General features: G+C 45.2%; 2 protein-coding genes across 9 annotated transcripts in view; one reads left to right on the forward strand and one right to left on the reverse strand.

Moving 5' to 3' along the window:
* Positions 1 to 3,565, forward strand: part of NPTN (neuroplastin) — a 65,027-nt gene extending 61,462 nt beyond the window's left edge. For both annotated transcript variants that reach the window (XM_072951071.1, XM_031691666.2), the window contains exons 6-8: positions 1,156 to 1,177; positions 1,938 to 2,012; positions 2,548 to 3,565. In XM_072951071.1, the coding sequence (XP_072807172.1) occupies positions 1,156 to 1,177; positions 1,938 to 1,998 (83 nt within the window). In that variant the 3' untranslated portion in view covers positions 1,999 to 2,012; positions 2,548 to 3,565. The remainder of the gene's footprint in view (positions 1 to 1,155; positions 1,178 to 1,937; positions 2,013 to 2,547) is intronic.
* The window catches only part of REC114 (REC114 meiotic recombination protein), a 69,474-nt gene that overhangs the window by 8,995 nt on the left and 45,133 nt on the right, over positions 1 to 15,346 (reverse strand). For 2 of the 7 annotated variants that reach the window (XM_072951068.1, XM_006213764.4), the window contains 3 exons: positions 11,587 to 11,799; positions 6,390 to 6,476; positions 3,566 to 3,830 (listed from right to left, as the gene is read on the reverse strand). In XM_072951068.1, coding sequence (XP_072807169.1) covers positions 3,675 to 3,830; positions 6,390 to 6,476; positions 11,587 to 11,799 — 456 coding nt within the window. In that variant the 3' untranslated portion in view covers positions 3,566 to 3,674. Of the gene's footprint in view, positions 1 to 3,565; positions 3,831 to 3,865; positions 3,928 to 6,389; positions 6,477 to 11,586; positions 11,800 to 15,346 lie in introns of those variants that run through there. The other 5 variants (XM_072951066.1, XM_072951065.1, XM_072951069.1 and 2 more) reach the window with 3 other exon arrangements.

Here is a 15,346-nt window from a genome sequence, read left to right on the forward strand (position 1 = left end):
TCTGACAGACATTACTCCTGACGTGTGCCCCACGGATGCCTACACGAGGCTGTGATCTCCATGACTGCTTCATGTGCACCAAGCCCCTTGTGGAATCCTGCTGAGAGTTTTTCTAGAAGCCTTCAGGAAAATCAAACCGTTCTGAATCATTTAGTCCACCTGACTTCCATAAAATAAAAAGGAACTAAGAGCACTTGCTTGTTCCCTCCCTTTTGTGGGCTCTTAAAAAACCCAACATTTTAAATATATATATGCGTACATATATATATATCCCTGATTAAAGGGGACCAAGTTGCCCTTAGTTGAAACAGGAAAGAAAAACTTACAAATCAGAATCATAAAATAATCAATTTAAGAAGGCACCTAGACTCATAACATAAGCTTTTTGATTTAAAAAAAAAAAAGAGAACTCGTGGCTCATCGGGGTATGGGTTCTGGTTTTGGCCAAGGCCCAAGAGTGAGCCTGTCTTTCTGTCTGAAGTCTTTTCTGGAGGGATGACACCACTGTTCAGCTTTCCCCAGTCTGTCCCAGAACATCCTCTGGTGTGTGTACACTTGTGGCTGGTGTAGCCCAGCCTGGCTGACCCAGCATTAGGTTGAACTATTGTGGCTTCCTCTGTCTCATTCTCCAGACAAAAGACTCTCCTAAACATTACAAAACAGCAAGAACAGTGTCCTTTGGGGAAGTGAGGATGTGTAGCTAAATGTATAGAACATACACATCCATCTACACTGCAGGACTGAGCCAAAACTGCATGCATTCACCACAAGAAAACAAACAGCAGGATTTTACAACTGAAATGTTGGTTTGTCTTCTCATCTATTTAAGAGTGAACCACTGGAACTTGGGGACAGGATGAGTATAATGACGTTGCAGCCGATCTGTCCGCTACAGTTGCAGTTTTTCATGACAAGCATTCAAAGTGTTAACTAAAACCATTGAAACAACATACCTGCCATTAAAAACTTGAACCTAGAAATAACTCCATGAGTGTTTGGCACCTCCAGACGGAATGGCCTTGAATAGATGCTATGAGTAGCTATGTTTGCCACTTGCTGTATGCTCTTCTGTTAATCCTTATGCAGAGTCTCACAGTTTTCTCCTTTCTCCTCCTGTCTCTCAATGGATTATTAAAAAACTGAACACCTGTGTAGACGATGAACCAGCTGGGCCAATGTAAGTACTTTATTGAATGTTGATTGAGTAGAGTTATTTTGTATTTGCAGTTTAATCAAAGGGAGGAGCTGAGATTGTAGGGGAGGACGGGGAAATGAATGCTGCAGTGTAGACTTTGTAGCCAAACATGGAGCTGACTGACGGCCATTTGATTCCCAGGACAGGCTGTACAGTTTTGTTTTCAGCAGCAATATAAAGTGGAATACCATGCAAAAAAAAAGTTTAAAATTTTGCACATCCCATATTGCTTAAATTGGGGGAATGACCGGTATATCTGAGACTTCCGGTTTTGTTAAAGTTAATAGCAAGCTGGATAAACTGGCTCCGTTAACGATTGCATGTATCCAAGACTGCAAAGTTTGAATCAGTCCAAGATTAGCAGAATCTTAGAGTTCGGGACTAAGGAGTCAGAGGCAAGCAAGCAGTGCCCAAGTTAGTTAAATGCCAGAGGGCACAGCACTGTCTGTATACAATTCATCATCATTTGACTGTGGTGGTTAGTAGAGAAACTACTGTCTCACCTTCATAGTCAAGTTACCTGTGTATCATCTGCCTTGGGAGTCAGAAGGACCCGCTGGTTTCAGGTACGCGGGCACCTCACACCGGGAATAGTTTTATGCGTAAATATTGTGCAGCAAAGTTTCTGACTACACCAGGGATGGCAGTAAGTGAAAGAGTCCCTGTATTTCCATGTGTTGTACTTTCAAAAGCTGCTGCTGCCCTTGAGTTTAACTCTCGTAATACGATTCTTCCTCCAAAGGAAAACCAACTCTACCAACAATCACAAAGATAAAAACTTGCGCCAGAGAAACACAAACTAAGTACTGCTCGTAATGTAAGTATGGCCTTTAGAAGTTTTAAAAATTATATTCAAGTGAATGTGCCCTGTTGACCTTGTTACAAATTCTTTGATAGTTGCTGTTACGTTGCGAGATCTTATAGTTCATTTCAGAGCAGCCGATAATGATGGAACAAGTTCTGTCTGTCCAGTTGTAGCAGCTGGACAGGAACATTTTCAGCTGAGTTTCACTTATTTATATAAATACGATTTCAGAATATGTATGTTTCAAAATAAATATTTTGTTTTTAACATACCTTTAAAAAGAGGTAAAAATTAAATCGTCACCTTCTTAGGTGGACTGTCCCCAGAGACCACTTGGTCCCACTTTACCTCTGAGGGCAAAGCAAGATGGTGGCCAGGCACAGCCGGGCCAGAGCACCTTCTGGTTAGGCACATGGAGATCGGAATTTCACACCACATCCCTGAGCATGCTGTTTGAACCAGGGCTTTGGTTTTATGTGGTACTTGGCAGAGTCTTAAAATGACACTGCATTTTCTCACTTAATTTCTAAATACTATTTCTTTGCAGGTCTTTAGGTTCCTGAAACTGGTGGCAACATGACCTGCTAAATTTTCTGCTTGGACCTCTTTGGTTCTTTCCCCTTTCAAGTGAGCAGCACCATGACGACCGTCTAAAGCATGCCTTATTTAGCCTCTCCTGTCAGGGTGACTAGCCAGGTACATTTTAAACAATGCTTCGGTGTAGAAGGTGTAAACTATTTCGGGCTTGATGTGCTGTGAATGTTGCTTTTTTCCCCCCTTTGTTAAAATATTTAAATAGAAGTGAAAAGGTCCTCTGAGGATCACCAGATCATGCATGCGCCATTTTTTACTTAATGCAGCTGTTCAATTGGCAAAGCTCTAAAATGCACTGCTGCCATCTAGTGATACATTTTTGTAAAGTACAGCAAAACCTACAGATATATACAGTATATAAATATATATATATATATATTTATATTTTTGGGATGGGAGAAATCCAAAATAAAATGATGCTTGTTTCATTTTTAAGCTGCTGATACTCATTCCTTATTGTATGTTGTCAGATGAGGAAATTGTGCAGTTCTGGTACGTAGAGATGAGTAATATAAACTGAAATCTAATTTTAAGGGCTTAACCTATGACTTTGATAAGCTGGAACAGTCCACTGAATGGATATAATGAATTGCAATATATATGTATGATTGCTTTTTAAGTGATTTTTTTTCTTTTGTTAAATCATGTAAATTCCTAAATCCTTTTGCACTGATGTGTTGAATCTTATTGTACATTCAATTAAGGCAAACTTTTATAATTTACCTTCTGTTTTCAATGACCTTGAAATGTTATATAGCATGGTATTCTATGCAACTAGTTACACTTTGGAGTTGACACTGTATTTTTTTCATTAATTTAACGGTTGAGTGTAGATTTTCTCACCCGGCAGGGTGCTCACACGCGGTACGTAACGGTAGATGCATGTACTGTGTTCTGTGTAATTGTTGAAGTGCAATGATGTATAATAAAGTGGATTCACCTGTTTTTAAAAATAAACTATTGATAAAAGGTGTTGGAATAATTCTCTTTATTCTGGTATCTTCTTTAAACCTTAGGAGGAAGCATTTTTCCAATGCTTTCAAGTTCCTCAGTCCCGTATGTACATGGAATGTTAGTTCCTCAGCCCATCAGCTTTTTTAGTTCCTTTTCCACCTCTTCCACAAATGCTGGGAAGTTCTGATCCAACAGGCACAAGCGGAGAAAGGGGCCCAACTCTTCTGCATTCCATGCAGACGGCGCACAGCCGAGCGCCGGCTCCTCTGACGCCAGCAGCGACTGTGGGGATTGCAGAAGAGTTGGTCATCAGAGGTACAGGAGGAAGCCCGAACAGCCCGAGCAGCGGGAGACAGAAGGAACTTTGCCTTCAGGCAAGCTTAGGGAAACAGACACCGAAATTAGTGCTGGCTTTTCAGAGTCCCGCTACATGATGTTTCTAGGTGCATACAGGAAGTGAGAGAGATCTGAAATACTTAAGGATACAAGTATGTTAGTGAAATAATTTGCAAGGTTAAGATCCTGCTTTAATGAAGAATGCTGTGCTGGTAAGTCTGTGATTGATAAGCCTATCAGTGAATGAACTCCCCTCTCTCAGTCCGCTTTCCCACCTCATAGGTGGGGGAAGGGATGTGAGCAGTTTACCACATGGAAACTGGGCTCTGAATGTAACAGAGTCACAAACTGACCATCCCAAGGACATGACTCGCTCACCAGGCCTTGTTCTGGTCCTGTCTGTGAGGTGTGACACACAGAGGCACAGAATCACCACCACAGTCGAGACAGAACATTTCCATCATCCCCCGGAAATCCCCTCGTGCTGCGTGCTCCTGTTGTCGAACCCTCAACCCCTGGCAGCCATGATCTGTTCTTCACATTTTATTGTTTTGCCTTTTCCAGAGTGTCATATAAATGAAGTCACATAATAGCATTTTTCACAAGCTTCTTTGCCATCTGTCTGTCTGCTCTGGTAACCAGTAGTATTTTAAAGTCCAGTATTTAAATATTAGGGGCGTCCAAATAAAAGTCCGACTGCGCCTGGCACTTTGGAAGATACTGCGGCACCGGGCCCACAGTCGGCCGTGAGGGAGGCGGCCTCCGGCTGTGTGGCCCACCTTGTGTGGGGCTGTGACTCCAGTCATCCTACCCTGTCCAGCCTTCCCAGTAACTGTCAGGTGGGCGGTTTTCTAACCTTCCTGTGGACGGCACGGTTTGGTGTGTGTGTATACAACTGACCTTTCTCTGGGATCTACAACAGAATAGAATAGAACTGACTTTTCTAAACTCAGGCCAGCTTTTCAGACTCCATCTAAAGGTAGAAAGTGGAAAATGAAGTGAAATGGAGCCCTGTTCCCCAGTGAGAGCCAAAGTTACCATTTAGTGGATTTCCTGCCAAACTTACTTTGCGTGTGTGTGTTTACTACGGAAATCAAAGCATACATGCTTTGTAGCCTTTTGAAAACTTAATGTACTATGAGTATCTCTCCATGCCAACAGATGGAGACACGTCACTTTTACTGGCTGCATGTTTATCCCACTGTGGTCACAGCGCTCTTTAGCCACTCAGCATCCAATCAAGTGAACAATTAGGTTGTTTCCAATTTTGTTTCTATAAAGAACACGGGAAGACATCCTTATATGTGTATTTGTGTAGATGAAATGGAATTATAGGTAATAAGATACAACATTAAATTTTATCTGTATTGCTAAATTGCTTTCAGAGGTTTACCAATTTATATTCATAGAATGACTGAGCTCCTAGCCTGGTGCTTTTTCTTGTTGATAGATGATTCTGTAGGATGTTAGTAAGCTGGGCTAAGTAAGGTACACCTTTTATCGCAACGGACACTTCCTGAATAAGGACATCACACCCTGCCTTGCTCATGTTTTTTGTGGCTGAGCCACTGTGATTCAGTTAACCTCTAACCCCAGTGCAGATACAAAGCTAAGGACTGGGCACTATGAAGTCTGCCCTGCTGCTGGACAAGGAGGCTTTAAAATTTTTTCTGTCATAATTGCTGAGTTATTAAAGAAACGGACATGAATTCTTACTTAGTCTTCTTACCTCTCAAGGTTTTTAATCTATGATTGTCCATTTATTTTGAGTGAGTGGTGAGCCAGAAGAAAACACCCATATTTCCTTTCTCAAATACACCACTGTTGGCACAGTTTAGTAGATGATTTAAAAGGCAATTCATCCTTGAATACTGAGGAATTCCACACAGAGTTCTGTGGAAAGCATAAACTACTGTGAGCCTGCGGCGAACACAGTGAGGGGGAGGCTACCGTGGAGGCGCTCCCGGCAAGGCAGGCCTCGGCACCCTGAGCCTGAGTGGACAGCTTTGCAGGATTCTCTGGAAACAGCGGGCTGCGGGGGCGGGGGGGGGCAGGTCTGAAACCAGGTCTGCGGCGACAGAGCTGAGTCCTCTGGGGTCTGCCCACAGCCTTAGCTGCGAGCCTCCCACTGACTATCTGCCCCTGCAGAAACCGGCAGTGATCCGGCTCCAAATTCAAATTGGTACTTGTCTTAGGCTAGTTCCCAAATTTCATTTCCAAAAGTAAACAGAAACTCTTCCCTTTAGTCCTCTTTCTGGGAAAGTGGTGAATAAATTGAGAGGCCGACGCTGCAGACCACTCTTTCTCTTTCACTTCCTCGGGAGACCAGCGCTCCAGCGTGTGCCACCGCGGCCCCCACGAGAGTAGCCAAGTGCCTGTCCGTCTCTAACCACCTTCTAGGGAGCACTGTAAGTCACTGCTCCGGAACAAAGGAGCGGGCACAGGGATACAGAGTCTTCAGAATCACTGTTTTTCCTGATAAAACAACACAGAAACAGGCCTTACCTGAGCCAACCAGGTGAGCGAGGTCCTTCCTCCTGGAGTGCTCGAGCCGGCCGGTGCCCCCTGCTGCTGCTCCGGGTGCCCGTGTGACTGCAGTGAAACAACCGAATCAGGAGACTGGCTGAACATGATCGTACACGTTACAGGCGTGGAGACACATGCACTCATGTTCACATTAAGAAAAAACTGGTAAAGCTGGGAAAAGCATCGTCGGTGTAATATATCCTACTTTAAGCTTGGCTGTTACTGGACTTACCACAGTCGAGGTACAGACAGAGTTTAAATTGGAGGCGCCTGCCCTGCACCTGGTCGGTGTCCGACAGGCTGGCAGCGCAGTGTAACTTCGGTCCTCAGAGGCCCAGCCCAGGACCACGTGCTAGTACTGGGGGCAGTGCCCCGCTTCTGATGGTCATGATTTGTCACCTCCTGAAAATTATTACTCAAGTAATACATGTTCATTGCAGAAAAGCAAAATGGGGGAAAAAAACCCTATAGTTGCAAGATGAACCATATATTTTTGGTAAAACTTAAAACCTCGTTTTAGACATTCTGAGGGAATGAGTTCTGTTCGTAAAATTTCTGGGTATCTTCATTCAACAATATTTCTGCTACTACATACTAGGCACTGGGGTGATAAAGGGAAGGGGCCACAGAGAACAAAGTAGAGGTCTGGTCCTCAAGAACCCACAGCCCAGAAAGCAAGATGACGCTGAGAATGCAACCCAGAAGGTGCTGGAATGCAGGTGGGGCTTCAGGTCACAGGGAGGGAGGCAGGAGGGGTGCACCTGCCGAGCACCACGCGCAGGGACGCCCCGGAGCCCACGCGGTATCAGAGGAACCAGTTACGGGAGGGGTGGTTCTCGGGCAGAGCACGGGCTATTTTCTAGGCAGATACGGCGAACAAGGTGGAGGAGGAGGCCTGGAGGCGTAAAGGGCTCTGAGAGCTGCTTCTGCCTGAAAGCACAACTTCCACAGCCACTCCCCCACCCCTCGTCCTAGCCGCAGGGCTGCAGGCCTGGCCATCTTGGGTGCCCGCGGATGACGCGGTGCTGATCCTCCGACAGGTGTTCCCACCCCAAGTGTGAGCTGGTCCTGTCGCACAGGGAGGAACCAAGGCCCTCCCGGGAAGGTGTGTCTATCGTGAGCCAAGTTCTGCCTGCCAGAAGTCCTGTCCCACACGGAGGCTGGCTTTTGCTAGTTAGTGGGTATTAGCAGAAATGCAGACCTGGAAGCATCAAAAACTGGAGGTTGGGGGGGAGCAGAGAGGAGGGAAAGAACAAAGAGAAGAGAAAACTAGTCAAGATACCAAAATAAACATGAGCGAAAGGAGGGGCACTAATGAGCGCAGAGCCCTTAGGCGAGCCCACGTCTCCAGTTCCCTCACCTAGAGGGGTCAGGCTCCACTGCCAGTGCCGCTTCCAGCTCTGGTGTCTGGTGTCTCCCTAGGGTGCGCGTCAGCCCAGCTCACACCGCGTTCTATACACAGCTGAGGAAGACATCAACCAAACCCGCGTGCCGCTCACGCTGCGCTACAGCAAAGCGCGACAGGTGCGCCGGAGGCTGGCGGGGCGGCTCCTGGACGGACGGTCCTCCGCCCCAGTGCTCAGACACGGAAGGTTCCAGGCGCACAGGAGCGAGCTCCTGGCGGCTTGCTGCTTCTGGCCTTCCGGGGCTCACAGGCGCTGCCCCCGTCTCCGGGTGGGCTGGGTTGCCTTAGGAGCCCTCAGGTAGAGAAGCACCAGGTTAGGCCACAGTTAGGAAAATTACAAGGCTGAAGAGAAGTAAAAACAAAATACGGGCCAGGAAATGACTCAACTTGAAATAGAAAGATACAGAATTCTATTTGCCAAGAAGAGAACTGTTTTAGACCCAGAAAAGCAGGTATTGGGGAAAAGATACACCTGAATTAGGAGAGCAGCAAGCTGGCGAGAACTTGGCAGAGCGTGCGCCCCTCGAGCTGCAGTCCGGGGACGGGAGCACGATACCAGGTTCGCGCGGCAGCAGCCAGGGGACCCCGGGCGCGTGCTGTCACCGGGCAGCCAGGCGTTCTCAGTGGGCTTCACCACGCCTGCACTCCGAGGGGTCAACGCAGGAGCCTTGCCCTGCCCTCTGCTCTGCAGCCGCAGCCACTCCGTCCTGTCACGGCCCTCTGGCTCTGGGGCCCTGACCCTTGCTTGGAACTGACCAGGATGCACATGTGTTCATCTGCAGGGGAGGGCGGACCTGAAAGGGGACGGCACTGGCGACCCAGCAGTAAAGGCCCGTGTTACTTAGACGTTTGCCAGGGGCCGCGCCAGGGGCTTTACGGGCAGAACCGCAGCCTCCCCACTTCACAGATGACATTCAGTGACTTGCATGACATCAGGTAGCTACTCACAGGCCAAGGTTCAAACCTAGGTCTGTTCTGATTTCAAAGCCGGCGGTCTGTGGACACCACCAGGCCCTCGCCCACTCAGACCTCCCAACCACAGGTCAGAGCAGCCCTCGATACGGAACTGGGAACAGACACGGCAGGTTTCCAGCCACCGTGGGGCTATTTCTACCTCAGTTCTTGCGACCAGCTCCTCAGAGAACTGGAGCCTTCGTCGGCCACTGCAGCACACAGCCCCCAGGCTGCGCCTGGTACCGCCTAGTACGCCTCTTCTTCTTTTCGTACTCGGGTAGCTGTGTCTAGTTCTAGCCTGGTGTGTCACCATTACCTTTATGAGGCACTCCAGACCCAGCTCCCAAATCCTGGGGCCTCTGCGGCTCCTGTGGCACCCCATGCACTGGGCACTATAACCTGAATCTAACAGCTAGTCGATGAAACCACAGAGAAAGGAGATCCATTTAAGGTGAACATCATCATAGGCAACGGAAGCACCTTGTCATAAACCACTCCACCTCACTTGCAGAGAGGGGACTCTTAGAGAACACAGCAGGAGCTGACGAGGCGAAAATGTTTTAAACTAGACCTAGGGTTTCGTAAGCAAGCAGCTTTCGTGTTAAGACATCGTCACAAAAAACCATACAGAAACAGATGAAGGAAAAGCATTCTAAAACATTAAAATCGGATTTGGCAAATAAACATAGTCTAGAGGAAATCGTCTAGCACTTGTTTAAAGAAAAATATCTCACCATAAATGATGTAAAATCCGTGTTCGCCCTAGATCAACTACAAACGACAAGAAACCTGGTGATGAAACAGCAAAAATGAACTGTCCTGGCCCAGCGGGTGAAGGGGGACTAACAGGCTGAAGTGACGGAAGCCGGGTTTGGAAAATCACTGCTCAAAGTAGAAAATAAAAAACCCAGCTTGAAACTGGGGAATTTCGCCCCAGAGCGGACGCAGATGCTCGTGCTAACGTCGTCAGGAACAATGCCGAAGGCAGGCTGGAGTGTGCGCTTCCAGGAGCAATTCTGTAACAGCGATTCTCAGACTTTTATCACAAGACCCCTTGACATTCTCATAAATTACTGAGGCTCTAAAACAGCTTTTGTTTGAGTTACATCTGATATTTATATGTTAGAAATTAAAACAAAAAATTTTAATATTAATTCATTTAAAAATTAATAAACCCATTATATAGGTCAATAGTGAAAATATTTTTTTGAAGAACAACTATTTCCTAACACAAAAGTGTCCTCATTTTTACAAATCTCTTTAACGTCCAGGTGACTCTCCTGCCCACTCTGCATCCAAGCTGCTGACACGTGTTGCTCTGGCTGCAGCACACCAAAGAAAACCTGGCTTCTCATAGGGAATACAGATGGAAAAGGCAGAGTTCCTTTGAGAGTGTCTTCAGGTTACTGCAGGAATTCTTTGATATGACACCAAAACTCAGCAAGTGGTCATTTCTTAAAGGTTAGCTGCAACACAGAACATGAAATCACAGCAATGAACTCTTCATACTGTTGTATTAAAATCCTTTGACCTAAGGGATCTCCACACTGTTCTCCATAGTGGTTGCAACACTCCTACATTCCCACCAAGAGTGCACAAGGGTCCTCTTCCCTCCGCACCTTGTCTTCTTGATGACAGCCCTTCTGACAGCCGTGAGGTGCTCCCTCGTTGCTTTCATCTGCACTGCCCTGATGATGAGTGACGCTAAGCTGTGTCTGTTGGCCGTCTGCATGAAAAACGACTATTCAGGTCCTCCGTCCATCCTTTTAAGTGTTTGTTTGTTTTATGTCAAGTGATACGAGCCCTTTGTATATTTTAGATATGAACCCCTTTTCAGATATATCGTCATCAAGCATCTCGGCCCACTCACGGGGTGGCCTTTTGCTTTGTAACCAGCTCCCTTTGCTGTGCAAAAGCTTTTTGGTTTGATGCCATCCCGTTTGTTTGGTTTTGCTTTTGTTTCCCTTGCCTGAGCAGACAGACCCACAAACTTATCACTAAGACCATGTCAAAGAGTACACTGTCCGTGTTTTCTTCTAGGAGTTTTACGGTTTCACGTCTTACATTTAAGTCTTTAATCCATTTTGATTTTATTTTTGTATATGGTGTGAGAAAGTGGTCCAGCTTCCCCAACACCACTTATTGAAGAGAAAGTAAAAACAACTAGCATATGATGCAGCAATTCCACTCCTGGGTATTTTTCCAAAGAAAACAAAAACACCATTTCAAAAAGATACATGCAACCCTGTATTCACTGCAGTATTATTTACAGCAGCCAGACTACAGAAGCAACCTAAGCGTCCACTGACAGATGAATGGATAAAGATGGGTGTGTGTGTGTGTGTGTCTCTACACACATAACGGAATATATACAGAAATGAGGTATACACACACACAATGAAGTATGTGGAATCTAAAAAACAAAACAAAAAAACAGACTCAGAGATACAGAGAGCAAACTGGTGGTTGCACAGGAGCGGGGGGAGACAGGCAAACCAGGCGAAAGGGACTAAGAGGCACCGACTTCCATCTGCAAAGCAAGTCACAGGGAAACAGGGTACAGCACAGGAAGTAGTCAGTGACACCGTGATAACCGTGTGGTGACAGATGGTGACTACACATTGTGGTGGTGATTCTGTAACGTACAGAAATACCGTCATGATGTTGTACACCTGAAACCAGTACTGTAAGTCAATTATACTTCCTAAAAATAACCAACATTAGATATCTTTTAACCTACAAAATGGGGTGATCTGGGTCTCCATAGAGCATGACCCCGTCAGGTGCCTCACCCCGCCAGCACCCTTGCCTACTTACCCCACGCTGCAGTGGGACGCTCCACACACAGCCCTCCCTCGGGCCCGGGCCTGCCCTCAGGGGGTCGGGATGCGGCCCGAGCCGCGGGCCGACTCCGTCCGGCGCCTGGACAGGCACGTACTGGGCCAGGGCCTGCACGCAGCCGCAGCAGTGTTCCAGCGCCCGCGCCTTCGAGTCTCCACCAAACTGTACCCGGAACATACGGCTCTTGTTCTGTTTGACAAGTCGAAAGTTATCCTCAGTGAGCCTTGTCGTATTACTTTACCTTTACTTACTGGGGGTCTTCCCTTTGTTTGCAGGGAAAGAGGTACAGACAAGGGAGCAGTTACCCCAGATTGTTGATGCGGGTAAAGAAAAGCCAACAACTAGTTTTCTTCCTCCTTTTGGGAGCAGTTCCTCACACGGAATTCATTTCCTTCAAGGAACTGCCATGAGAAAAAATGGAACAGCCCACATCATAAGACCAGGATGGCTGCTACACTGATTGCAGTAAAAGATCCATGTTCTGTCTTTGGAACAAAGATTTCATATTGTCTTAATTCCTCAGGTAGAAAATCAGTGAAAACAACAGAGCACAATCCTGGCTCAACAAGATTTTCCAAACCTGAGTATACAATAAGAGCTAACCAGGTACATGCCGCATTAAACAAGCCAGTGAATTTGAAAAACAAAACTGGGGATCAGGGGACAGGCAGATGCTAAGAGCTAGTGTATCTCTGTAGCGCCCTTTAATCCATCAAGAGGCCAGACGCCTGTGCAAATCACACACACAGATCATATGCTGCCTTTAATCTACTGTATGAGTTACAATCCCTGGCAGATCAGCAAATGTGGGAGAGATGGAATTAAAGTTTTTACATGTGGCAACAACATCAAATTTATTTGGTTGTGAGTTAAAAAATAAAACTGAATGGTAACAACAACAAGCCCATTATTTGAATGGAAGCAGCTCCCTCTCTTTCTAGTCGGCTGCTCTGCCCGGTTCAGCGCTATCAGCGGGCACGGAAGCCAGGGGCGCCATGCCTTGTGTACCTGCCTTCAATTTCTTCTGTGAAGAAATTTACATGCTAACCTAACATAGTAACAACACTTTTCATTTATTAAGTACATAAATCACCCTGCTGACTGGAAAATGCTTCTAAGCACAGTTAAGAAAATCCTGTAAATTCCTATAAGCAAAAATTCTTGATTTTCCTGTTCACAATTTACACTATTTAAATTTTTAGATAAAGCCACCAGGCAAAGCCACATCTTTAGGTTACAGAGAACTTGGCATGGCTAAGCACTGGTGAGGCATCACATTTAGAAGAGACACCACTGCCCCTTTACTGCCTCTGTTGGCTTCTCTTCATTTTTTAATTCATTTACATTTTTTCCCTGAGTGTAAAAGTAATCTATTATTACCGCCCACTCCAACAATGAAAAATATGAAAAGGAAATATTTTTAATATATATGTCTATTAGAACCTATACATATACTGATAAATATATAAGTTATATACATATATAGTATATAAAAATATATAGACCATATGTGTTACATGTATACAATTTAAACTACACTGCTGTTTTGTCACAATCTTTAACTTCACAATAAGTATAAAAATGGTATACGTCGTTACTTTTAATGACTAAAGAATGTTCCCTTTAACTAGCTCCCTACTGAGAAATAATTATTTCCAACCTCTTCTTGTCCCTATTATAAAGCACAAAGCTTGGATATCACTCTTATACATACATTTTTGTACATTAATGCCTAAAAGCAGACTGACCTGCTCAAAGGATTCGTGTATGCTGGTACCTAATGCCAAACTGCCCTGGGACAAGAAAGTACCAATTTGCTCCTAAGAGTCTATCTACCCGTTTCCCAGCACCCTCCAACACTGGAGATTCTTACTCTTAATTTTTTTTTTAATCTACCAGGTTAATACAGATTTTTATCTGAGAATTTTATTTCTTTGATTGTAAGTGAGGTTGACAACTTTTATTATGTGTATTAGTCATTTGTATTTTTCCTTTTGTTTACTGCCTACTCATTTCCTTAGCCATTTTTCTCTTGGATGAGTACTCCCCAAATTATCAAGGGTCCCTGAAAGCTAGCCTTCCTGGAGGAAGGGGAAAGAACCGAGAGGAGAACTCTACATTTAGTTTTTGGTAATTCTATGAATCTTCTTCTGTAAAAACGAGCTGATTTCTTGTTTACAATTAATTAGCTGTTTCCAAATCCCCCTGGTTTAGACTGTACACGAGGACCTCTATGTGAAGCACCTCTGCATTCGCTGTTTCCATGATGGTCCTGTAATTATCTTTTGAGAAGCAGTCACATAAACAATTGTGCCTCACAGCTAGAGGAAAGCTGTATGTAGAAACAGATAATTATTAAGTGTATAAGTCGGGCACAAATCTCAGACCACTTGTCTAGAAGTATTTATACATATGTAAGTGTACATAAGAATGAGTTTGGATAGTTAGGGTTTCTTTGGAATGTAGTTCCAAGAAACGATGGAGAAGGTTATATGTCTGGTAGTGTAACTGCTGTCTTGCTCCATGTTTGCTTCTGTAAAATTCTCAGACAGAATTTGAGCTTATCATCTGAAATCAGAAATACCACTTCAATGCATGTGGACTCAAGATAAAGCCAAGGTACACCAGGAAAAATCTGAAAATGGGTTACATTTTCATCCTATATCCTCAGTGTCGTGGTGCACCACAGTAGAAAACCTGCCACCAGGTTAACAAAAAGGACTCCCAGGTTAAAAATCTTGATGAGATTTATTTTATGCCCTGATTAAAAGTCAGAAAGAGCTCCTAGTTATGAAAAGTTTTCAAGGATATACCAACAGCCATGAACTGTCCCAAATACAGTCTCCAGTTTCTACCATCTAAGGAGATTAGTTCAAAATTACTATATTTTAAGTGGTGGCTTATATGCTAAATTGTGCCTACCCTACTTCAAAACAATTTAAAGTTATTACCACTAATAGAAAACTCCCTTTTACAATGACTCCTTGGAAAAAGAAGAGTTAAGGACGAGCGCGTGTCTCTTTGCACTAATCTTCATGTACACACACACAAAAATCAGGCTTCACCTTCGGGGAAGCACTGGTCCCACCAAATGCTGACTCTCAGGTGAACAGCATCTCCATGCAGGTACCTTAAGCCGCAGGCTTTAGAGCTAACGTTGCAAGCACACATGGCGGAGTGGCGCCCAGGCAGCACCACAGGGCGAGGCAGCCAGGACACACGAGAAGCCCCACAACATGGCCACGTTTCCCTGCTGGCTTTAGATGCATCCCCCAGAGCTGTAAGAAGTGTCCCATCATCACTAGGCCCCCGCCGGACGCAGTGCCCCCCGCCACTGGTAGTGAATTCCTCTGCTGCAGAAACTGGGGTGGAGGGATACGGAAAAGGACAACCAGAGAAGGACTTCAGCATTTTCTTTGACTCTCTGCTTGAAACCAAGAGGTGACACTCAGGTTGAGGCCAGACACAACCATGAAAAACGTCCTCAGTGAGTTCCTGGGGATGAGGCCGTGGTTTACGCTTATTCCTCTGAACCAAAGGGAATTACACGTCCACTGCCAGCCAATCAGCCAAGAGCACTTTGGTTACAACTGCTGGAAAGGAAGAAGCCCAACTTACAAGGAGGCAGAACTTCCACAATCTATTTCGGCCAGAGAGAAAGGACATATAATCTTTTCTACCCATGGAATTTAAGTTTCTGTTAGAGGAATGAAAGTTTTATTTCAAAATACTTCTT

This window comes from Vicugna pacos, chromosome 27 (genome assembly GCF_048564905.1).
Source record: "Vicugna pacos chromosome 27, VicPac4, whole genome shotgun sequence".
Taxonomy (NCBI): domain Eukaryota; kingdom Metazoa; phylum Chordata; class Mammalia; order Artiodactyla; family Camelidae; genus Vicugna; species Vicugna pacos.